The 24,393-nt window shown below is 44.0% G+C and overlaps 1 protein-coding gene across 4 annotated transcripts in view; it reads left to right on the forward strand.

Moving 5' to 3' along the window:
• Positions 1 to 24,393, forward strand: part of DDX23 (DEAD-box helicase 23) — a 51,301-nt gene that overhangs the window by 14,500 nt on the left and 12,408 nt on the right. For all 4 annotated transcript variants that reach the window (XM_030196828.1, XM_030196826.1, XM_030196829.1 and 1 more), the window contains 9 exons: positions 4,176 to 4,309; positions 4,484 to 4,596; positions 5,980 to 6,123; positions 6,276 to 6,501; positions 11,656 to 11,801; positions 19,251 to 19,428; positions 19,524 to 19,766; positions 21,141 to 21,292; positions 23,144 to 23,252. In XM_030196828.1, coding sequence (XP_030052688.1) covers positions 4,176 to 4,309; positions 4,484 to 4,596; positions 5,980 to 6,123; positions 6,276 to 6,501; positions 11,656 to 11,801; positions 19,251 to 19,428; positions 19,524 to 19,766; positions 21,141 to 21,292; positions 23,144 to 23,252 — 1,445 coding nt within the window. The remainder of the gene's footprint in view (positions 1 to 4,175; positions 4,310 to 4,483; positions 4,597 to 5,979; positions 6,124 to 6,275; positions 6,502 to 11,655; positions 11,802 to 19,250; positions 19,429 to 19,523; positions 19,767 to 21,140; positions 21,293 to 23,143; positions 23,253 to 24,393) is intronic.

Raw genomic sequence — 24,393 nt, forward strand, 5'->3', positions numbered from 1 at the left:
CAATCTTTTGTCTGATTTTTATTTTTATTTAAGGATACCTGATCTACTATGGTCTCTTTTGCAACCTCACTGTTGGGATACCCTATCTTCCCTGTTTTGGTGATATCTTTGAAAGATACCTTATCCCGAACCATGCGCTTTTGAGCGATTGTCGGCCTTCCCCCAGTTTCTAGTTTAAAAGCTGTTCTATCTCCTTTTTAAATGCCGATGCCAGCAGCCTGGTCCCACCCTGGTTAAGGTGGAGCCCGTCCTTTCGGAATAGGCTCCCCCTTCCCCAGAATGTTGCCCAAATGTTCCTAACAAATCTAAAACCCTCCTCCCTGCATCTTCGTATCATCCACACATTGAGACTCTGGAGCTCTGCCTGTCTTGGGCCCTGCACGTGGAACGGGTAGCGCTTCAGAAAATGCTACCCTAAAGGTTCTGGATTTGAGCTTTCTACCTAAGAGCCTAAATTTGATTTCCAGAACCTCTCTCCCACATTTTCCTATGTCATTGGTACCCATATGTGCCAAGACAGCCGGCTCCTCCCCAGCACTATCTAAAATTCTATCTAGGTGACAAGCGAGGTCCGCCACCTTCGCACCATGCGATCCTCACGTCCATCAGCCACCCAGCTATCTATATGCCTAATAATCGAATCACCAACTACAACAGCTGTCCTAACCCTTCCCTCCTAGGCAGCACTTGGAGACATATCCTCGGTGCGAGAGGATAGTAGTACATCCCCTGGTGGGCAGGTCCTGGCTACAGGAGTACTTCCTACTTCACCAGGGTGATACTCTTCTTCTAGGAGACCTCCCTCCTCCAAGGTAGCACAGGGGCTACCAGACTGGAGGTGGGACTTCTCTACAACATCCCTGTAGGTCTCCTCTATCTACCTCTCTGTCCGCCTCAGCTCCACCAAGACTGCTACTCTAGCCTCGAGAGAATGGACACATTTTCTGAGAGCTAGGAGCTCTTTGCATTGGGCCACACATGTGACATCTCACCAACTGGGAGATAATCATACACGTGACACTCAGTGCAAAGGACTGGATAGCACCCCTCTCAGTGCGAGAGGATAGCTAACTCCATTAGTAGTTTATGAGTTTTTTTTTTTTTTTTTTTAGAAAGCAACCAACACAAGAAATACACAACTTCTCCATCACGAAGCCTAAGGCCCCGTCTGCTTCACACACCAATTTTCACTAACATTAAACCATCTCAAACTTTATGAATTAATCCCCCCTTCCCCCCCATCCCTTCTCTCCCCTCCCCCCTCCCTCAGCTCATGTAGTTTGAGTTTTTTAATATTTTAAAACTTGCTACAGTATTTAAGATATTAGCTTAATATAAAAATGTCTTTTAGTTTATATAGAGGCATATTTTCAAAGCACTTAGCCTTCCAAAGTTCCATAGGTTTCCATAGGTTTCTATGGAACTTTGGATGGCTAAGTGCTTTGAAAATATGCCTTATTTGGGTTGAGACCTGTTTCCATTTCAGGGTCGCAAGTAATTTAAAGTAATCGGACCATGGCGTTTCTGTCCATTTTAGTTCTTTGTGCGCTTGGTGGTATATTTTCAGTGAATTTGTATGCTAGTAGGTCAAACGTGTGGCCTTTGTTGTAGGATGTTTGAGGAGCTGGGTATTGGAAATTCCATTGTTGAAGGAAGTTGTAGCATTCTTTGGTGTTTACATCATTTGTGTTTTCTAGGTGTATGTTTAGATCACTGAGAAGCAGTATATTTGAGTAAGATATGCATGTATTGGATATGAAGTTGGTGAATTCTAGATGGATTTCTAACCATTTTCCTGTTGATATGCTGTTAAGGTAAGTATGGGATATGATTGGGATGTTGTGTATATTGTTTGTGTGAATGTTGGGTGTGGTAGAGGAGATGAGGAGTAGAGTGATGGATTTGAGGTATAAGTGTTGGTAAGTTCTGGTGACGGGCATTTTCATTGGTAGGTTTTGCTGGTTGTTTTATGCGTTGAGGGATTGTTGTTGGGATTAGGGTCAAACTGCTCTTGTTGGAATGGTCATGGGTTGGGCGGGGGTAGTGGGGTGAGATAGAGCTGGGGGGATTTACTTTTAATTTGTTGAGATCACTTTTGGGCTTGGAGGGCTTGGAATAAGCTGTAAGCAGCTAACTCTATCATGCGCTGAGGGCAGTTCCACTCAAACAAGGGACACGGGACATAGTGCTCAGCAGAGTTAGAGTAAGAGGATTTTGCGATTTCTTGCCTTATCTCAAAAAATCATCTAGTAACTCCAGAGACAGGATTATAATATCCAACTGACCCTAAGTTATGAAGAATCATCTGGCTACTCAAAAAAACATTCAGATGCAGTTGACATTTCTCTAGATTGAGGTGTCCCAAGTGTGATTTTGGACAGTTAACCTAATTAGAATCCAAGAAGAGAATAGCGACTAATCATCAGCTATGAGATAAAATTAAAATTAATACAGTTGACAGCAATTTAATCTTAATATGATCAGTGCAACAGGTTGTAAGCTGTCTGCTTTCACAGTTGTCGAATATAGAAGTGTTGATGCCTATCAGGTTTCTGGCGGCGATGAGCATTCTAAGTTGTGAATGGGGTCCTGCATTGTCTGTCCGAGTCAATCGTTCCATTCATTCTGGTTTGGGGGGTGGTCGTCTTTGCTATGTTTCCTGTCTGGTGTGGTTCAAGGCTGTAGGTTTCTGGCAGTTGTCTGTGGGTACTTGATCTGGTACGGCTCAGTGCTCTGGTCTTACGCTGCCTTGCCCGCCATAGGTCTCTCCAGTGCCGGTGGGAGCCGGTCTCTGTCTGGGTTCGTTATCTGGTCCGGGGATGTGTCTGGGCTTGATGGGGGTCTATCTGGCTCGTTGTGGTCTTGAGCAGTGCCTGCTGGGGGTCCATCTGGCTTGTTGTGGTCTTGAGCAGTGCCTGCTGAGGGTCCATCTGTCTCATCACGGTCTTGAGCAGTGCCCGCTGAGGGTCCATCTGTCTCATCACGGTCTTGAGCAGTGCCCGCTGAGGGTCCATCTGTCTCATCACGGTCTTGAGCAGTGCCCGCTGAGGGTCCATCTGTCTCATCACGGTCTTGAGCAGTGCCCGCTGAGGGTCCATCTGTCTCATCACGGTCTTGAGCAGTGCCCGCTGAGGGTCCATCCGTCTCATCACGGTCTCGAGCAGTGCCCACAGAGGGTCCGTCCGGCTCGTCACGGTCTCGAGCAGTGCCCGCCAAGGGTCTCTCCTGGCTTTGGTGGGATCTGGCTCAGTCTCTTCTAGGGTTCGCTGCCCGGTTCAAGATGTGCTCGGGATCGTGAGAAACCTGGCTCGATATGGTTATGGAGCGATACCACTCCTACACATGACTGGCCCATCTACTCGGGCAGGAAGGCAGTTGGACTTGTGGTTCTGACCTCCTGGACTCCTGGCATCTGTGGGAGCCAGCTCAGTATCTGTCATGTTTTGCTGTCCAGTCCAGGGTGAGCTCGGGGTGATAAGGGGACTGCCCCGACTTGGCGTGGCTATGGAACGATATCTTTTCTATACGTGGAGGGCCCGATGACCGGTCCTGTTGTTCTGGGATCTTATCTGGATGGGTGGTCGGGTCCTGGGTCATGTTCCAAGTTTCAGAAGCGGGCTGATTTGTGCTGCCGTTCGGAGCTGGCTATGAGCGTCCATCCTGGTCCGCCATCTTGTTCTGGAATAGTGGGAAAGACAAATGGAAAGAAAATTATCAGGTAAGGCCTAATTTCTTCATCTGTGCCACAAAAGCAGACTGCACAGAATTCTGTGCAGTCAGTCTGTGGAGGTGGGGAATTCTGTGCAAATTCTGCATTGTGCAGAATTCCTCCAGGAGTAAACTTCCCAAAAAATGCAATATGTGAAGGTATCGGTGAAATCAATCCCAATATGATATGTGTTGAGAAGTAACCAGTGTGTTAGATCAAACTTCGCAGTCATGTCTTCCCTTTGTACCATATTAGAGAAGAGGTTATAAGCCAATCCCATAGTCCTGTTTTTGTTTAAGGCCTTCCTTAAAGAGAGACTGTCAAGTCTCTTTTTCTCACAGTATTCTCCCTTCCTCTCCTTAAGATTTGTGACCTGTACTCCTTGCTTCCTGGTTCTTTCTCTTCTCATGATCTCTCCCCCCGCCCCCCTTCCACATCATGATTTTCATAGTTCTTTGCTTTGTAGAGGATCCTCAAGAGAGGGAGCGACGAGAACGTCGGGAAAGACTGGAACGTGAGACCAATGGTAACGAAGATGATGAAGGACGACAGAAAGTACGAGAAGAGAAAGATAAAGGCAAAGAGTTGCAAGCAATTAAGGTAAAGATGGCAGAAGGTGGTATATATCTGTGCCTGCCCCTCACGCACCCTGAAGCAAGAGGTGTATGGCCTGTACACCTCCAGCAAGGCAAGCTGAATGCTTCCATGCCTGTGGAGTTAATACCAAAAGTAATGTACTCTGAACTCCCCCATTCCCCCCTTTTTATTTTTTAGGAACGCTATTTGGGAGGAATAAAAAAGCGCAGGCGCACACGTCATTTAAATGATAGGAAATTTGTGTTTGAGTGGGATGCATCAGAAGACACTTCCATCGACTATAATCCCCTGTGAGTAATCTTGACTGTTTCTTCTTTTCTATAGCACAAAGTAGAGAATGACACAGTTACTGTTACTGCGGTAAGAGCCACACCCTAACTAGAATCACTGCGGATGCAGGAACAAAACTTCCCCCCCTCCCCCATGGGATTGGTAAAAAGCCTTGTTACTGCGTTAAAAAATCCTTTTCTCCATTCCCTCCTCCCCGTGGGCGTCACTTATTTTCCTGCAGCAGGCAGTGATTCACAGTCGCAGGCTGGCTCCATATTCTTCCTCCTGCTGTGTCCTGCCCTCTCTACTGCAACTTCCTGTTTAACATCAAAAGAAAGCAGGATGAAGCAGAAGGAAGGCCATGGAGTCAGCCTGTGACTGTGAATTGCTGCAGGAAAATGTAAGTAACACTTGTGGCCAGGCAGAAGGGAGAGAGTTTTTTGTCCAAAAGAAACCGAGCCTAGGATCACCCAAGGCATTTCGCGGCTTGTCGGCCCCATACCGATTGCAGAGCGTGAGAGTTACTTGATGCTACCTTTCATAGGTCTCCATGGTATTTAAACTAACAGCACTGTTTATATTTCTAGAATTCTAACCGCTGATACCTGTAGCATAGCCAGAACATCATTTTTGAGGGGCCTAGGAAGGGCACTAGGCAGCCCTCTCCTCTACCTACCTCCCCCCAAATTAAAATTACGTTAGCTGGTGGGGATCCCCAAGCCTCACCAGCTATACAGATCTCAAACTGGCCTCAATCCCTAAAGTGCAGGGGTCAGTAGTTGAAAGTGGTGCTGCTGATGCCGCATGGTCTGTTCTGTTCTGTATGTGAACTGAGCATGTGCGGAATCAAGCATGCACTTTGTGCCAGCAATGGTGACGCTTTCAGCCACTGACAGTCATGCTTTAGGAGATCGGTATTATCTCTGGATTTCTACAGCTGGCAGAAAGATGTGTCTGGTTGAGGCAAAAGTGGATGGGCCCAGGCCACCCTGTGACTGACACTTACGTAGAGCTATTTTAGTATGATAAAACAGGAGCATCTATCGGACTCAACATTTGACTTTCTTGCAGTCTTTATGGTTATAAAATAATATTTGATACATGATGATTACATAAGGGGTAATTTTATAAATCTTTTTTTGTGTTTGTATGGATAGCATGTTTTATGCTTTAGAAAGTTACCCCATTGCTGTACTACTTTGAGGATAACTCTCTCTCAGCTGTCATATTTTTAGTTACTTTGCACAAGAAGCATTTTGCTGTTTTTCAGGACATTCTGTTTTTAAGGATACTTATACTGTGCTTGAATGAAGAAAGTGTGTCCTGGGGGTATTGGCTTAGTTGGTTTCATATGATTACCCATCCCTCTGCAGGGGTGTGATGTGAGCTCCCTTCTTTTGTAGGTACAAGGAGCGGCATCAGGTTCAGCTCTTAGGACGAGGATTTATCGCAGGGATTGATCTGAAACAGCAGAAGAGGGAACAGTCGCGCTTCTATGGGGACCTGATGGAAAAGAGGCGTACACTGGAAGAAAAGGAGCAGGAGGAGTGAGTGTTGCAACCCATCCTGTTATACTGCCCATTATGTAAACATGTACACACTGTCATGACCCCCCTCCCCCTCAGTTAAGCACACATATATGGGCATTTTGGTTCAGACTCAGAGATTCACTCCCCTGTTCTCTCTCCTCTTCCTCTAGGGTACGACTGCGTAAGCTACGGAAGAAGGAAGCCAAGCAACGGTGGGATGACCGCCACTGGTCTCAGAAGAAGCTGGACGAGATGACAGACAGAGACTGGAGAATTTTCCGTGAGGATTACAGCATTACCACCAAAGGAGGCAAAATCCCCAACCCTATCCGTTCATGGAAAGACTCTTCCCTGCCCCCACACATCCTGGAAGTTATTGACAAGTGTGGATATAAGGTGCAGATACTGGTGTTTTGGAGAGGGGAAAGCGAGAGGTTATATAATGGTGGGGTGTAAGTACCTATGTGTGTGTGTGTGTGGGTGTGTGCTGATAGCTGTAGAGTTTGTGAGCTGCTGGTTAGGGGACTTAAATTTTTCTGCCTGTAGTGGTTTCAGGTTTCCTCGGTACTGTTCATGGTCCTCCCACATCACACTGCTCAGGCTATCCAGCTTCCCCGAAGGGGCTACTTTTGAATTTAAATTGCAATGAAAATTCTTAGATGTGGTGACTGATGGCCCTCAGGTTGCATATGACGCTCAGACTGTCTTTTTGGATTTCCTGCTGGATTAACACCTGCATAAAGTATCTGAGTGATAGCAGTTTAGACCATCCTTCCAGGCACACTGCAGTTTACATATAGCTTGGAAAATTTCCCCATCCATGGAGAAATTGTCTGTATTTCAGAGAACCTCTGAGCATGCTCCTTTAAAATCTACATGTGCTGCTGGCACATGTACAAGAGTTGACTTTTCTAAAATCGCCACTTACACACACACAGCGATTTGCATGTGATAACAAGTCACCTGACACTTCTAGAATCACCTCTGTAACCATTTAAAAGTGACACTTTGACATTAACTTGGAAATTTCTGGGTGAACAAAACAAGGGCCCCTTTTACAAAGCTGCGGCAAAAGGGGGCCTGTGCTGGCGTCGGTGCATGGTTTAACGTACGCTGAGGCCCCCTTTTACCGCAGCGGGTAAAAGGTAGGTTTTTTTTTTTTTAAAAGAAATGGCCATGCAACAAGTGAAGCACTTGCCACATGGCCATTTTTTTTTGGTGGGGGGTGGGGGGAGCCCTGACTGCAACCCACTGAGGTGGTGATAACCAGGCAACACGCACCACTGCCTGATTAGTGGCGCTACAAAAAATAAATACATTTTTGTAGCGCAGGATATGATGACATGCTAGGGATGGAAACTACTCCTGGGCTGCTGTGGTAGCCCAGCGGTACGTCCTTTTTTGCAAACACTAAGCCCACATTGGGCTTACCCGCCACTTTGTAAAAGAAACCCCAAGTTCGAGGTGTGGGTGGGAAAGACGTTGACAGCTTGTACTGGGGTGAAAAAAGACTTACTAGGGGATTTCTTTAGAGCAGACTGGCTGTGTGTGGTGTATGTGAAGCAGGGGCGTAGCCAGACTTCGGCGGGAGGGGGGTCCAGTGCCCGAGGTGAGGGGGCACATTTTAGCCCCGCCCCCTTGGCGCCGCCGACCCTCCTCCCCTGGTGCCAACCCTTTCAACCTCCCCTTCCTGCCGTTGCCAACCCTCCCCCGCCATCGGGTACCTTTGTGGGGGTCCCCAATCCCCGCCAGCTGAAGTCCTCTTCTCCGTCGCAGCCGCGTTGCTGATCTGCAAGGCTTGCAGATCAGCCTTGCAGATCAGCAACGCGACCTCGCCAGAGAAGAGGACTTCGGCTGGCAGGGGTTGGGGACCCCCGCCAGCAAAGGTACCCGACGGCGGCAGCAGGAGGGGGTCGAAGAGGTTGGCAGCGGGGGGCCAGGGCCAAATCTACGGGGGCCCATGCCCCCGTGGCCCCACGTAGTTACACCCCTGATGTGAAGAACAGAAAGGCGAGGGGCTTTGGATTTAGCTCATGCCATTTCTGTTATAGCTCAGAGTGAGTTACATTCAGATGCAGTTGGCATTTCCCTGTCCCTGGAGGGCTTACTGACTACGTTTATACCAGAGGCAGTGGAGGGTTAAGTGAGTGGAGACTGGTTGGATAAATATATGTATGAGTGAAAGGCTGTGTAATAATAAAATGTATTTCTATTTCATATTATCTTAAAAATTCTAAGCAGGTTACATAATACATACAAAGTATTAAGAAAAAACAACAATAAAATACAAACATCATATAAAAACATATTTGCAAATTAGCTGTGGACTAAAAATTACACACTCATTACTCAAGCTTTTCCTGTTCCTGGGATAATTCAACATTGCAGCTAGTTTATAAACTTATCAAAAGGCAAGGTCATTGCTCATGTGGTCCAAAAGCTTGATGAAAAAAAATAGGTTTTCAATTCTTTCTTAAATTGATTTATGTTTTGAATCGCACGAAATTCAACAGGCAGCACGTTCCAAAGTTTAGGACCTATGATGTAAAAGATCAAAGATCTATACTCCTCTAACCAGACTAAACGATAGGATGGTGCATCTGTGAGGTTTTTTTGTGAAGACCTCAAAGATCGTGCAGGTTGATTGAGTTTCAAAGTAGAATATATAATAGGAGAAATACTATGATTCAAAGCTTTAAAATCCAACAGTAGTATTTTTTTTTTTAATTTGTATGAAGTCTTTATTGACCGATTGAAGAAAAAACAGCACAATAGCTCTTTGAGCAACAATAACATTACACTGTTCAACAGTAGTATTTTAAATTGAATTCATAAATGTACAGGTAACCAATGTTAAGATTTCAGTACAGGCGAAATGTGACTAAATCGAGAAATACCAGAGATCACGCGCACTATTGAGTTTTGTGTAACCTGAAGTGCTGTCATAACATTCTTCTTAACGCCAATAAGCAGACCATTATAATAGTATAGTAAAGGGCAAACAGTAATTTGAACAGTTTTCCAAAATTTAGATTGTTGTAACATATGATTTAATTCTACAGACTATTCTTAATTTGAAAAAAAAAATCTTCTGAATGATATTAAGAATTGTTTTTTCATAGTGAGGGAAGAATCCAGTTGAACCTTGAGATTCCTTATTTCATTCTGTATAGGAATAGCCACATCATTCATCTCAAATTTAACAGGAACAGTATTGGGTAAAGAACCTGAGAGCAACAGAATTTGCATCTTAGAAATATTTAATTTCATCTGATTTCCTCTTATCCAGTTGTCAATACCAGAAAGATATAGGCACAGCCTTGCAAAACTGTCATCAAACGATTTATCCACAGGTACCAAAAATTATATGTCGTCAGCAGAGATTTTATATTGTAATCCAAAACAACAAAGAAGATGACAAAGAGGGAGAAGAAAAAGGTTGAAAAGTACTGCTGAAAGAGGAGCCTTGTGAGACTCCCATAGTACATGACAATAGTACATGACAAAATATCGGCAACACCATCAAAAACATTAAAGTTACTATCTCTGAGATAAGATCAAAACCATAATAGCACTTTCTCTCCTATATCTATAGCCTGTAAATGATTAATTAGAATCTCATGATTGATGGTGTCAAATGGCACAGAAATGTCCAGTGTTACCAAAAAGAAACTATTACCTTTATCAAACCCGGCTTTGACACCATCAGGAAGAGAGATTAATAACATTTCTGTATCATGATGTTCTGTGAAACCAAATTGGTTCTAATCTAAAAGGTCATGTTTCTGAAGAAATTTATCTGACTGTAGGCATGTGTGTATATATATGTTTACCTGTATGTGAGAAATACACTATAATGGGTGTGTTGTGTTTATGAGACAGCATGGTTGGGTATATTTTTCTAAATTTAAGCTATATGTTTACTAACCGTGTGAGAGAGTGTTGACAAGGACAGCTGTGTATGTGTCTATAAGAAAACAACAAAAGCAACAACAACAAATCCAAAAGAGATGAAAAAACAAGACCCTTAAAAATGTGGAACTCTGGAGAAGAGACAGAATTTGGAAAGACGGGAAATGGGACTTGAAATACCGCTTTTCTGTGGTTTTTGCAACTACATTCAAAGCGGTTTACATACTATATTCAGGTACTTATTTGTACCAGGGGCAATGGAGGGTTAAGTGACTTGCCCAGAGTCACAAGGAGCTGCAGTGGGAATCAAACTCAGTTCCCCAGGATCAAAGTCCACTGCACTAACCACTAGGCTACTCCTTCGCTCCAGAAGAAGAAAGCTTTATGATTTTGGACCTGTTTGGTGTGCAGTACACGTGATGGGGGTGTATGCGTGGAAGATGTAACTGTACTGCATGATTTGTGTCTAGGCGTTCCCAGAAACATAGCTTGGACAGGGCTAGGGTGGAACTGAGATATGCAGGTTTACTTCTTAAAATACATGCATATATTCACATGCTTAACCTCTTTGGAGCAGTTGTGAATTTGTGCACTATTGAGGGCTATTGTATGGGCATATTTTACAAAGGCACATAGGCGCCCTGTCATAAAATTAACTCATGTATGGCTTTCTACATACTCTGTGCAGTCTGTACTATATTCATGTTTTGCTCACTGCTCCAATGCAGGCTAGGGAAATATATTTTAGATCCCAACCAAAAATTGTAGCTATTGAAATATTTTTTCCTTATTTTAATATTTTTTCCCTTTTGCTTGGTGTGTCTGTGTTTTATTTTGCTTTGTGTATTTTTTTAAATTGTTTCCTTTCCTGTGTTTATAGTTTTTGCTTCTCTTTGCTCTTCCTCCAGTTACTTTCAAGCTTCCTCCTCCCTTCCCCTTCCTCAAGGTGGAAGAATGGCCTAGTAGTTAGAGCAGCAGCTTGAGGAGTTCAGATCCTGCTTCTCTCACTGATGCTATGAGACTTTGGGTAAATCATGTAACCCTCCTTAGTTTTGGGCAAATAATTAGCTACCTACTTTACGTAACTATGAGTTTGTATCTGGAAAGGTGAGTAATTAAATCTAAGTCATCCACTTCTCTAACCTCACTCTCTTTGCAGAGCTCTGTGGTAGCAGCCAGTTCTGCTCTGTTGTGGCTCTTCCTAATCCAGGCTCTGGGCTGTGATAATATTTAGTGACCCAGTTAATTCTGCCAGCAGCTGTGGCTTTTCCTCAGCTGGTGCCAGGTGCTTGGACATTTTCCAGTCCTAATGAACTTCATGACTAGAAGACAGGTGGAGCCCTCAAAAATTTAATAAAGAAATAATTTGGCCACCAGGCTTGTAAAAGATGTCCATATCTGCTGTAAAGTGGCACCTGGCCCTTAATGTGACTATATTATTCTACTAAAATGTAATGTGGCTGTTGTCAAGCATTTCCTGGGTTGTGGTATGACTACAAGATCAATGGGTATAGCGAGAACTGATGGATGAATGAATGACTGAGTATTATTGGAGAATAGGAGGTTGGAGTGGGAGGTGCAAGGGGCCGGAGACCTGCAGGCTGCATGTGTTAACCTGTTGCTTTTTGTCTCCCATAGGAGCCAACACCTATCCAGCGTCAGGCCATTCCTATTGGGTTACAGAATCGAGATATAATAGGTGTGGCAGAGACTGGTAGTGGTAAGACAGCAGCTTTCTTGATTCCACTGCTTGTCTGGATCACTACGTTACCCAAGATTGATAGGTAAGTGTGTACAGCATTGGTGTCAGCTTGGATCTGGGAATCAATAAAGCAGACACAGCAGGGCGTGTGCCACTGAATAAAAGGACAAGGGTGAAAAACGTTCTAAAAACCAGAATTTTATGTGTACTGGCTGTCTTTTATTTCTTTCTCTGGCTTGTTTTTACCTTTCATCCATTCTTTCTATCTCTTCATTTCCTTCTGTGGACACAGTTTTGGTGCCTCTCTGTTTTGGCCTAGACTTGGTTGCAGTGGTGTTAGCAGCTCCTTTACCTGGCCCTGGCCTGAGACGTACCACAGGGGGGTGACTTCTGTTCACACCCTGACCTTGGCAATGGGGCCTCCAGCCAGGGATATGGTTTTTTGGAAAGCTTTGATTTGGAAAATGTTCTAGTTCAAATGGTCTTAATTGCAAGAAATATGCAAACCTTTCTTTAGAAAAAAATTATTATGTGTGTTTTCTTGATTTCTTAAGTAGATTTGTGATCTGACTTGGCATATTGGTTGAAGTATATATTTTAATAATAATTGCTTTAAAAAGCCAACTCCCCCCACCACCACCATATTAATGCCCCATGATGTGTCACAACGTTTTTCAAATAAACTAAAAAGTTGAATAGAAATATTTATTGGGGGGGGGAAGAAAATCTATAAAGACCCATATGGTTTACATGTTATATTGAAACAAGTTCAAAGCTTGAACTTACCAAGAATTCCTTTTTATTGCATTGCATTTATGAATATTCAGATATAAATACTCCAGACAATTTTGAAAAATATCAAAATATTTATTAATGCAATATTTATTAACGCAATCATAATATTAACAGCTTAATCCAATGGAAGTACCAAGTACAATTTTCCTACAGATGAAAATACAACAAAATAGAACTGTTGTCCAATAAGGAAACCTTTTGAGGAAAAAGTGTGTTGCTCAACCCCACTCTGTCCACCAAACTTTGGGAGCACACCACAACACTAGGAAACTCGCATATATAATATTATCAGTCAGAGCAGAGGAGCAATTGAGTTTTTGCGTTTAACAGCTGACCCAATGGCAGTCTAAGGTTTGCTGCGTTGGTGGAGTATCATTCGCCCGCTTTGATGGTTGTGAAAACTTTGAGCCCAACTGGAGGATTTTCTGCATATTAAAAGGATTGATGGTGGGAGATCACGTGATGTGCTGAGGAGAGCGGAGGCAGGAAAGCTCACCTCTTAGGCCGAATCCCCCATCCCGCCGACAAAATAGCAGCCCAGCACTCCTTCGAGCCAACATTCGCTGAGGTAGGGGTCGCGCAAGTGAATGGACCCTTTTATTACGCGATTGGAATCAAAAATGCCTCCGAAATCGACAAAAAAAGAAGCGGAGAGGCCCCGCGCCGCAGACTCCAAAATGGCGATGAGCCCGCAGCCTGAGGCGCCAACCTCGATGTTCTCTCCGCCACAGCTGCAACAAATTACCGACGCAGTTAAGCAAGCCCTGGAACCGCAATTACAACAGCTCTCTGGGCAAATGAAAGCGGTGGAAAGCTTGCTGGCTGACACGACCCGACGAACCGGAGAATTAGAACAGAGAGTATCATCTGCTGAGGATGAACAGGCGGGCATGACAACGGAGCTTGAAGATCTAAGACAAACGGTGAAAAAACAATCGCAACAACTTGATGATCTAGAAAATAGATCGAGAAGGGGAAACCTTCGAATTATAGGAATACCAGAAACAGTTTCAGATCGTTCCCTGCCCTCTGTATTAGAAAAATGGCTCCAAACGGAATTTGCCCTGTCTGATAGTATTGGCGCGCTTTGCCTTGAACGAGCACACCGCGTGGGCCGCAAGATAGACAGTAACCAGAGACCTAGAATGGTAATGATAAAAATACATAACTTTATCCACAAAGCAGAAATCCTTAGAGGAGCACGAGAGAAACGCAATACACTGGCTTTTGAGGGGTCGCCAATTAAAATCTTTCAAGATTACTCTCCTGCGTTGCAAGAGCGACGGCGAGCTTATGGACCTGTTTGCCAAACACTGGTGGATGCTAATCAAAAATTTATGTTAATATACCCTGCCACACTGCGAATCAATTTCCAAGGTACATGGCGAACATTCTTAACCCCGAAAGATGCGCAGGACTGGCTGGCAGCGAATCTCAATGTCAAAGAAAGTAAGATTTCCTTTACATGAAACATGGCGCCAGGCAGATCTGGAGAATGCAACTGTAAAACAAGAAAGCGATCCTGAAAATAAGGAGGTACTGGGCAAGACTGGAACATTCAAAGTAAGAGGGGGGGGAGGGAAAGCCTCACATTATTGATCCCCATATTTTTCACATTAGATAGGAGGAAGGGTAAATAGTGATGCAAGGGAAAGGGAATGGGAAGAGACAAGGGGGGTGGGTAAGGGAGGGTATAAAGGCAAGAGATAGATACTGGAGAACCAAGCAAATCAACCAGGAGGGTAGACCACAAACAAAGTCCAAATTGAGTAAGCTTTATAGGAAGTTATACATTACAGGTGTATTTGCAACCCTGGGTGGGGCTGGGCACCCGGGGACGGTTATAGGTAGACAGAAACAGCAAATGAACACATATAGAATAACCCCACATTAAGACCACAAGATTTGCCTCATGGAACGTGGGGGGGATCTCTACACCAGTAAAGCGGGCAAAAATACTTATGTGCTTAAAGAGACACAAAGTAGATATAGGATGCCTGCAGGAGACAAAACTCACCATGGAGGAACACAATAAATTAAAGAGACAATGGGTGGGCGAGGTCCATGCAGCATCCTCGGGGGATCGTAAAGGGGGGGTAGCAGTAGTGATCCGTAAAGGGATTGCCTCAAGATCAGAACTAATAAGAGCAGACCCAAACGGACGCTATGTCTTGGTTCGCCTTTGGATACATCAGAGGGAGCTCCTGATTCTAGGGGTGTATGGCCCCAATGTATATGATGCAAAGTTTTATACCAACCTTGTGCAACTTTGTCTCCCATATAAATCCACACAGCTGCTGGTGATGGGAGATTTCAACTTAGTGGTGGATCCTAAAGCAGATTGTTCGAACCCCAGGGCGGCTTCCAGGGGGGGACCTAGGGCCCATGCGCTCTCATTTTTTCAAAGGTCTCTAGGCCTAATAGACACATGGCGCTGCTTACACCCTGAGGAGCATGATTACACCCACTTATCAAGAGCACACGGGACTTATTCCAGACTAGACTACATATTTATCTCCCAACCGGCGTTTTCCTGGGTGCTAGCATCGGAGATAGGCCCAGAAGAGGTCTCGGACCACTCCCTAGTGTGGGTTGACATTGAAGTGCCATTATTTTACCAGCAGACACGTAACTGGCGTTTCCCAAACTACCTAGCAAAGAACAGTGAATTCCAAGACTTTCTTAAAAAAAAATGGTCAGATTACCTTTATAACAATAGTGGCCACATAGATCAACCAGAACTACTCTGGAGTGCAGCTAAGGCTGTCCTTCGAGGCGAGATCATTGCCTTTGTTCATGCCAAAAATAAGAAGCAATCCATAGCAATAACACGATTAGAGCAGAGTCTACGGAAAGCTAAGTCCCAATTTATTAAACGCCCGACCGAAGAGACTAAAGAACAATTGCGAGCAATTCAAGTAACACTGAATGCTTTATTACAGGAGAGGGGACAGAGATTTTTAGCGACTCAGCGATGTAAATTTCAAAGATTTGGGAATAGGCCAGGAACACTACTATCACACCTAGTCAATGCATGGGGACCCCGCAAGCCAATAGTGACACTCAGAGATTCGACAGGGAAGGTATATAATAAAAGTGACAAAATAGCTGAGCTTCTCTCAAAATTTTTTGCCAACCTGTACAGCTCACCTGTCGAACCAGAAGTAGGGCAGATAAACCAGTTTTTAGATAAGGCTGGGCTACCTAAATTATCAGAAAAAGAAAAACTCGAAATGGAGGCACCCCTGGAGGCAAAAGAGATTCAGGAAGTCATCAAGTCAATGCCTACAGGGTCGGCTCCAGGTCCAGATGGATATTCTGGGGAGTTTTACAGGCTATTGCCCAGCTCCTTCTACCCAGTGATACATGCATTTTATGAGCAAGTAATAGAAGCAGGCCACTTCCCACAACACGCAAACTTAGCTTTAATATCTTTAATTTTGAAACCCGGGAAGTCAGATGACCTGGCCGACTCCTATAGACCCATATCACTTATCAATGTGGACTTAAAAATCCTAGCCAAGATTCTTGCCAACCGGTTATCAGGGATACTACCCAGGGTGGTGGGAGAGGAGCAGGTGGGATTCGTCAAAACCAGACAGGCAACTAAGAATGTACGTAGGCTCTTACTGGCAATGGCAGCGGGACAGCTGACAGAGACACCAACTGCTTTATACTCACTAGATGCCGAAAAAGCATTTGATAAAGTGAACTGGACATATCTGTTCGCCGTCCTGCGGTACATGGGCATTGGGGGATGGTTCTACAATGCAATCGTAGCACTATATACAGACCCGTCAGCTGCAGTAATAGTAAATGGGATTAGAGACAAGCCTTTCGAGATAGCGAGGGGTACAAGACAGGGCTGCCCACTGTCCCCAGCATTGTTTATCCTGTCATTAGAGCCCCTGCTGAGAGCTTTGAAGAAATCAGAAGAAGTCTCAGGAGTGCAGGTGGGGAATAAAATTATCAAAACCTTAGCGTTTGCAGATGACTTGATGATTGTGACAACTCATCCTTCAGCCTCGCTAGACCAGATTATACAGAAAACTGAGGAATATGGCCGAATCTCAGGGTTTACTTTGAACAAAAAAAAATCACTGGCCATGGAGGCATATCCAGACAAAGGAGGCCCGGACCGGGAGGACTGCCCTCTGACCAAAGTAAAAGGGAAAATTAGATATCTGGGCACCAACATAACACAAGATCTGGGCAGACTATACCAAGAGAATGTTGAGCCCCTGCTGGAGACCACACGTCTAAAACTAAGAATGTGGGAACCATATCCTCTGTCGCTGTTGGGGCGCATCACTGTCTATAATATGATGATCGCGCCCAAGTGGATATATGTTTTCCAGACTCTCCCTCTGTTTCTGAAAACAGAAGATGAAAAACAGTTAAATAAGCTCATTCAGAGATTTCTATGGAGAGGACGAAAAGCAAGACTGCCGATACAATTATTGCACACCCCGCGAGAATATGGAGGCTTGGGCCTATTGAATATGCGTTATCTCACCATTGCCAGTGGCATGCGACATATCACAGATTGGTATAGGAATACCACAGAATTTTCAGACACACCCTTAGAAACTTCACTAACTCAAGGAGTCCATTTTAGCTGCTGGCTACATATGGGAATGGGCCAACAGCCTAGGCTTCTCCAACAATCATACCTACTTCCAACAGCCAGATCAGTATGGAGATGGGTATGTAAAAAGCACAACTTCTCGTGGAGAGTGACCCCATATCTATCTATTTGTGAAAACCCGCAGTTCCAGCCCGGAATCATGCATGATGGGTTCCGTATATGGAGGCGAAGCGGTCTGGCATATATTCATCAAGTGGTAACAGAAGAGGGGCAAATGAGAACTTTTGAAGAACTACAGACACAATTTACCCTCAAACCAAGGGATCGTTTTCACTACTGGCAGTTGACTCATTATGTAAAAAGTTTGCCCTGGGAGTGCCTCACAGAGGATGTGCAGGAGGAACTTTCATCGGCATACTCCCTGCAGTCCCAGGGCAGAGTGTCATTGTCCATGAATCATCGTCATTTAAAAGACAGGACAGAAGAACCGGACTACCAGTTGCTGACTGAACAGTGGAACACGGACCTAGGCACGATCTTGCCACCAAATATAATACAGGAGTATATCAACAAGGTCCAAAAAGCTTCCAAAATGGTTCAATACAGCGAAATGGAATACAAATTTGTAATGAGGGCATATATCCCTCCAAGGAGAGCCTTCCACATGGGAATATCCCCGGATGGTGCATGCCCTAAGTGTGGGGCGCACGGGGCGACACTTGGACACATGTTTTGGTCATGCCCCAGCATCCAAAAATTTTGGACAATACTTACCCAGTCGATCTCACAGATGTGGGGTGCTACCTGTAAGAAGGGACCACAGATGTTATTTGGAAAACCCATGATGGTGCACCCGATTCCGACAGGGTTTAAGGGATTTACTCATAGAGCCATAATGATTGCAAAAAAAGTTATACTTACTGAATGGATTACAAATAAAACTCCAACCTTGCAGCAGTGGCGTGGTTTGATGATAGACTACATGAAGTTTGAAAAGAAATTGGCAGACTATAAAAGTGAAAGAAGATTTACAGAAAAGGACTTCCATCGGATTTGGACTGCCTTCTGGCAAACTATCCCCTTAGGGGGAAGAGGCCGGATCCTGAATTTGTAGCAGAACTGCTTGGACAATCCAGTACAAACTGATCGGCTAAGGACATAAGAGCATAAGGGAGGGTGGACGTGGGAGGGAAGGGGGGGAGGGGGGGAGATAGGAAACAAGGTGCCTACGGGAAATATTACAGGAATATCAATAAGGACATTTGGAAAAGGTTTTAGGTCATGATAGATTAGAAGTTGATGTTAGTAAAATTGAGAGATAGTTGAAGTTATAAATAACCTGTTTATGTTAGACATGAAAATTGTTCAGAGCCTTTTCCGAATATGATATGGAATTTTCCGTGCAAATCAATAAACAAATTTAAACATAAACTCCAAAAAAAAAAAAAAAAAAAAAAAAAAAAAAGGATTGATGGTTGACAACACCAGCATTTACATTGTGGAGCGCTAACCCATTGACTGACTGATCTTATTATATATGCCAGTTTTCTGGTGGTGTGCTGTGCTCCCACAGTTTGGTGGACAGAGTGGGGTTGAGCAACATGCTTTTTCCTCAAAAGGTTTCCTTTTTGGACAACAGTTCTGTTTTGTTGCATTTTCATCTGTAGGAAAATTGGATTAAGCTGTTAATATTACGATTCTGTGGTATGAATGGGATTAGAGTGATTGGAAATGCATTAATAAATATTTTGATATTGTTAAAAATTGTCTGGAGTATTTATATCTGAATATTTTTGAAGTATACACACTCCAGTTTTTTTCTTTGGTTATCCCCAAATTTGTGTTCTAATAGTTCTTTGCATTTATAAAGCCATGAATTTTTAGAAGTGGAATGTTTTACATGAAAAAATAAAGAATGGGGAAATTTTCACCTACATTTCTGCCTTCACCCAGGCTAATGGCAGTTAGTTTACCTCAAGTTTTATGTGACCTGACACTTTTTTTCTTCTAGCCCTATATGTGGGTTTTGTCTGGATGGTGCAAGCTGTGCGAGGATGGAGGCTGTGGTGTGTGTTTGGTGGGGCTTTTGGTTGGTACTAGCCATGTAGACTTTGTCACATGATACTAATAAAGGTAATAATGTTTTAGGATTGAAGAGTCAGACCAGGGTCCATATGCCATCATCTTAGCTCCGACCCGAGAACTGGCGCAGCAGATTGAGGAGGAGACGATAAAGTTCGGGAAGCCACTGGGGATTCGCACTGTGGCTGTTATTGGTGGCATTTCTCGAGAGGACCAGGGCTTCCGACTCCGGATGGGCTGTGAGGTAAAGACATTAATGCGTATCTCGCAATCTCTTTAGATATCAGTTATGAAAGCTAAACCTTCTTTAGCTAACTAGTGTGGATATGTCTCCCACAGATAGTCATTGCAACACCAGGTCGGTTGATTGATGTGTTGGAGAACCGTTATTTGGTGCTGAGCCGGTGTACTTATGTGGTCCTGGATGAAGCAGACAGAATGATTGATATGGGCTTTGAACCTGATGTACAGAAGATCTTGGAACATATGCCAGTGACAAATCAGAAACCTGATACAGATGAGGCAGAAGATCCTGAAAAAATGCTTGCCAACTTTGAGTCAGGAAAACACAAATACAGACAGGTGAGTCTGTGAGTGAGGGGTCACAGGGAGAGTGTTAGAAGGTGGGGTGAGGGGTTTCAGTAAGGATCAGTGGGGCAAAAGAGGTGAATATTTAAGCAGGATGAGTACAGTGCAATCTCAGTTATCCAATCTTTGCTAATCTGACCATCCGGCATATCCGACAGACACCCCCCCCCCCCCCCCCCGTGACATCATTGCATTTATTTCTATTAAAAATCTTTGTTTTAGAACAATTTTTGAAAATCGGGAACTTTATGCCTTTGTTTCTGCATTGTTTGAAGGATTTCTGCAGTGTTTTCTGTACTGTCTGACACCAGATTCCTGTTTATGTCGGATAATTGAGATTGTACTGTATGTATAAATGTGGTTCTTATGTATTTCCTGGTGGGAAAACCTGGGACCATGCAAAGGGATTAGTGTGTCCTGATGTGTGTGTATGTCTGTTGTTTGGGAGTACAGGGAAAGCCTGTTTTCCTAGCAAGGAGTTGTGTTTGTGTCCATGCATGGGGATGGGTTGACTTATCTTGCTGAGGTGGTGTCTTATGGCTTCTTCGGAGGTGGGTTGATTTATCCTTCTATGGAGGATACATGAGGGGTAGAAGTTGGGGGCAAAAAAATGGCAAAAATGGTTGTAACCTGCAAGGTGTGGTAGATACGCCTCTCTAGGGATGTAGGAATACTGGATGGCAAGATGGGAGGAAAGGGAAAGCATGTTTTTCATCCCACTTTCTCTGTGCTGGCTGGGAAGTATTTCCCACCTGCCTATACTGGTCTGGCATAGCCAATAAGGAATGCTTGCTGTTCAGATTATTACAGAACCTCATGGGAAAGGTGGGCACAGGACAGAATTAAGTGGGGATCTTGTATGCTTTTCTGACCAAAACAAGGAAATGGAAAGGAGGAAGACAAGAGTCCTGGATAAGAAAAATCTTGAAGCCGGTCATGTTCTAGGAAGATTGGGCTGATTGAATGCGCCCGGTTCTTTTTCTGCCATGATTTATTATATTACTGTACTTTTCCTTGCAAAGAGATGTGGTTCTGTCCCTGTGTGGGATTGAGCTGGTTTATCCTGTTCAGGAGGTGTGCTTGTGTCCTGCAGGGATAGGATTAGTCTGTTCTGCTGGTGAAGCTGTATTTTGAGTCCTTCTGTGAGGGAGGATGGTTTATTCTATTGAGGAGGTTGTGTTTGTTTCCCTCCCTTTGGTGGTGGAGTTAGTTTATCCCGGTGAGAGGGCTATGAGGTGCTGCAGGTAGCATAGGGAGATCATATGACAGCATCTTTGCATAAGGACATGATGACATGGAAACTGGGAGGCCGATTGATTGTAAGGAACAGTGTTCTTGTACCTCCTAGTGACCGTTGTCTCTTTGCAGACGGTGATGTTCACTGCTACCATGCCTCCAGCTGTTGAACGGCTAGCCCGCAGCTATCTGCGCCGTCCTGCTGTGGTATATATCGGCTCTGCTGGCAAACCCCATGAACGTGTGGAACAGAAGGTCTTCCTTATGTCTGAGGGTGAGAAAAGGTGAGAGAAGGAAACTGAATTGTAGGAGTGGAAATCCATGTCTTGTAAATGTTAACCTGGAATGAAGCCCTTTTTCCCCTTTATCTTTTGATTGGAAAGTGATCCCAACAGAAGCTAAATATCTGACACAATGTTGTATGATAGCACCTTCCTGAGAAACTTCAAAACCTATCTTTAGAGGCTATTTTTAAACATTCCTCAGGGTCCTACATGTTGTTTGTGACAGACAAGTGTGTTCGTCACCAAATTCCCTACCTGAGAATAGTTAGTACATAAGTAATGCCATACTGGGAAAAGACCAAAGGTACATCAAGCCCAGCATCCTGTCCCCGACAGCGGCCAATCCAGATCAAGGGCACCTGGCAAGCTACCCAAATGTACAAACATTTTATACATGCTATTCCCGAAATTGTGGATTTTTCCCAAGTCCATTTAGCGGTCTATGGACTTGTCCTTTAAGAAACCGTCCAACCCCTTTTTAAACTCTGCCAAGCTAACCACCTTCACTACGTTCTCCGGCAAGGAATTCCAGAGTTTAATTATGCATTGGGTGAAGAAAATTTTTCTCCTATTTGTTTTAAATTTATTACACTGTAGTTTCATTGCATTCCCCCTAGTCCTAGTATTTTTGGAAAGCATGAACAGATGCTTCACATCCACCTGTTCCACTCCACTCATTATTTTATATACCTCTATCATTTCTCCCCTCAGTCGTCTCTTCTCCAAGCTGATTTATTTACTTGATATACTGCTAAATACAGCAAGGTTTTAGAGCAATGTACAATTCCTATATAATAAAACGCACCTCCAACATTCTGAAGCCGAGAAAGTGAAGCCTTCAAGCGTTGAAGCATTCCTGCAATGTTCCGGAACTACGTGTCTTCAATTGAGGAGATGGAGCCTTACAGAGCGCACGAAAGCTTCAAGGCTTGAAGGCTTCACTTTCTCACACACACACACTCACTCTTTGTCTCTCACATACACTCTCTCACACACTCTCTCTCTGACACAAACACACACACACACACACACACACACACACTGTCTCTCTCATACACACTCCATCTCTCACCCACACACACACTCTGTCTCTCTCATACACACTCCATCTCTCACCCACACACACTCTCTCAAACATACACACTCTGAGGGAAGGGGGGACAAGAACTCGGAGGGGAGGAGAGGGAGGGAGGGGGCCTGCACCTCGGACGGAAGGGGGGCCTGGAACTCGGAGGGGAGGAGGGAGGGAAAGAGGGGGTCATGGAACTCTGACCCCAACACACACACACTCACTCTCTGTCTCTCACATACACTCACACACTCTCTCTCTGACACAAACATACACACTCTGTCTCTCTCTCACTCACACACACACACACATTCCATCTCTCACACACACTTTCTCTCTCACACACACACACACACACTCTCTCTCTCTCTCTCCCTCTCTCTCTCTCTCTCTCTCAAACATACACACTCCGAGGAAAACCTTGCTAGCGCCCGTTTCATTTGTATCAGAAACGGGCCTGTTTTACTAGTAATAAAATAATAGGTTAAACAATAATAAAATAACAATAAAAACAAAACTTGTTCATAAAATATCAAAAGGTCAAAAGTATAAGGCGTTGAACTTGCAGGGGTGTGAGGGGCTTGATGAGGCTAAAAAGATTCACAGGTAGCTAGCTATTCAGTAGCAACTATGAATTTTGAAGAGGCACTCATGACCTTAAACACCTTGACAGTATCGCTTATACTTGGCCTTCACTGTCCCACTTTAGAAACTTGCCCTCATATTGTCTGCACATTCATTTTCTCATTTTTTTTTCTCTTTCTGCCCCCTATTGTCTCCAGGAAGAAGCTTTTGGCAATCTTGGAGCAAGGATTCGACCCCCCAATCATCATCTTCGTCAACCAGAAAAAGGGCTGCGACGTGCTGGCTAAGTCTCTGGAAAAGATGGGGGTGAGTATCTGTCCTTGATTCCAGTCCCTCAGTTTCTATCCTGGTGCAAAGAAACAAGCATGGCCACTGTGAAGTGACTACTCTGCAAAGGCTCAGGGGTTTCACCTCTAGTGGGTTTAAATAGCTGCTGAATGACTGTAATGTGTATTGCTATTTTTAGATAGTCATGATTGACTGAGCTGTTGGATTTATACAAATGCACTTTCTAGGAATAAGTTGAAGTCATCACAGCAAGAAATATTAAGATATTAGACTCACTCGGTAAATATAACTCAGCTTCCAGCAACTCTACTTGAACTGATATAAGACTGTTAATTATTTATAAGGCAGATACCAATATACACATCGCAGTACAGAAACACAAAAGATAGTCCATATGCTTTGGAGTTGGCACAGTCAAGAGAGACAGACAAAAACATAAATAAGAGACTGTGTTAAAATAGCAAGACCATGACTGTGGGCACAAGCTTCCTGTACCTTGAGGAAGGGAACCTCTGTGTCATTTCCAGAATCCCCAAGAGTAAAGGATCAGTGTATTATAGCATGAGCTCAGGTGTCCAAAAATGTTTCCTCGTAAACTTCGGTGAAATATTTGTGCCTTACCTCCATCTATTCAGTTGGGGAAGGGAAAGGAAATCACGTTGATAGTGAGTGATGTCTGGACTAGAAATAATAGTGCTGTTGATAATATGCATGGGTTTGATTGTCTAGGGTGAACGTTCCTTCACGTTGATAGTGAGTGATGTCTGGACTAGAAATAATAGTGCTGTTGATAATATGCATGGGTTTGATTGTCTAGGGTGAACGTTCCTTCACGTTGATAGTGAGTGATGTCTGGACTAGAAATAATAGTGCTGGTGATAATATGCATGGGTTTGATTGTCTAGGGTGAACGTTCCTTCACGTTGATAGTGAGTGATGTCTGGACTAGAAATAATAGTGCTGTTGATAATATGCATGGGTTTGATTGTCTAGGGTGAACGTTCCTTCACGTTGATAGTGAGTGATGTCTGGACTAGAAATAATAGTGCTGGTGATAATATGCATGGGTTTGATTGTCTAGGGTGAATGTTTTAAGAAGGTTTCTTGGGAGTCTGACTTCTAGGCACTGTCTTTGGCGCTGCCGTTTGGGCACATGTGA

This window comes from Microcaecilia unicolor, chromosome 3, assembly GCF_901765095.1.
Source record: "Microcaecilia unicolor chromosome 3, aMicUni1.1, whole genome shotgun sequence".
Classification (NCBI taxonomy): Eukaryota; Metazoa; Chordata; class Amphibia; order Gymnophiona; family Siphonopidae; genus Microcaecilia; species Microcaecilia unicolor.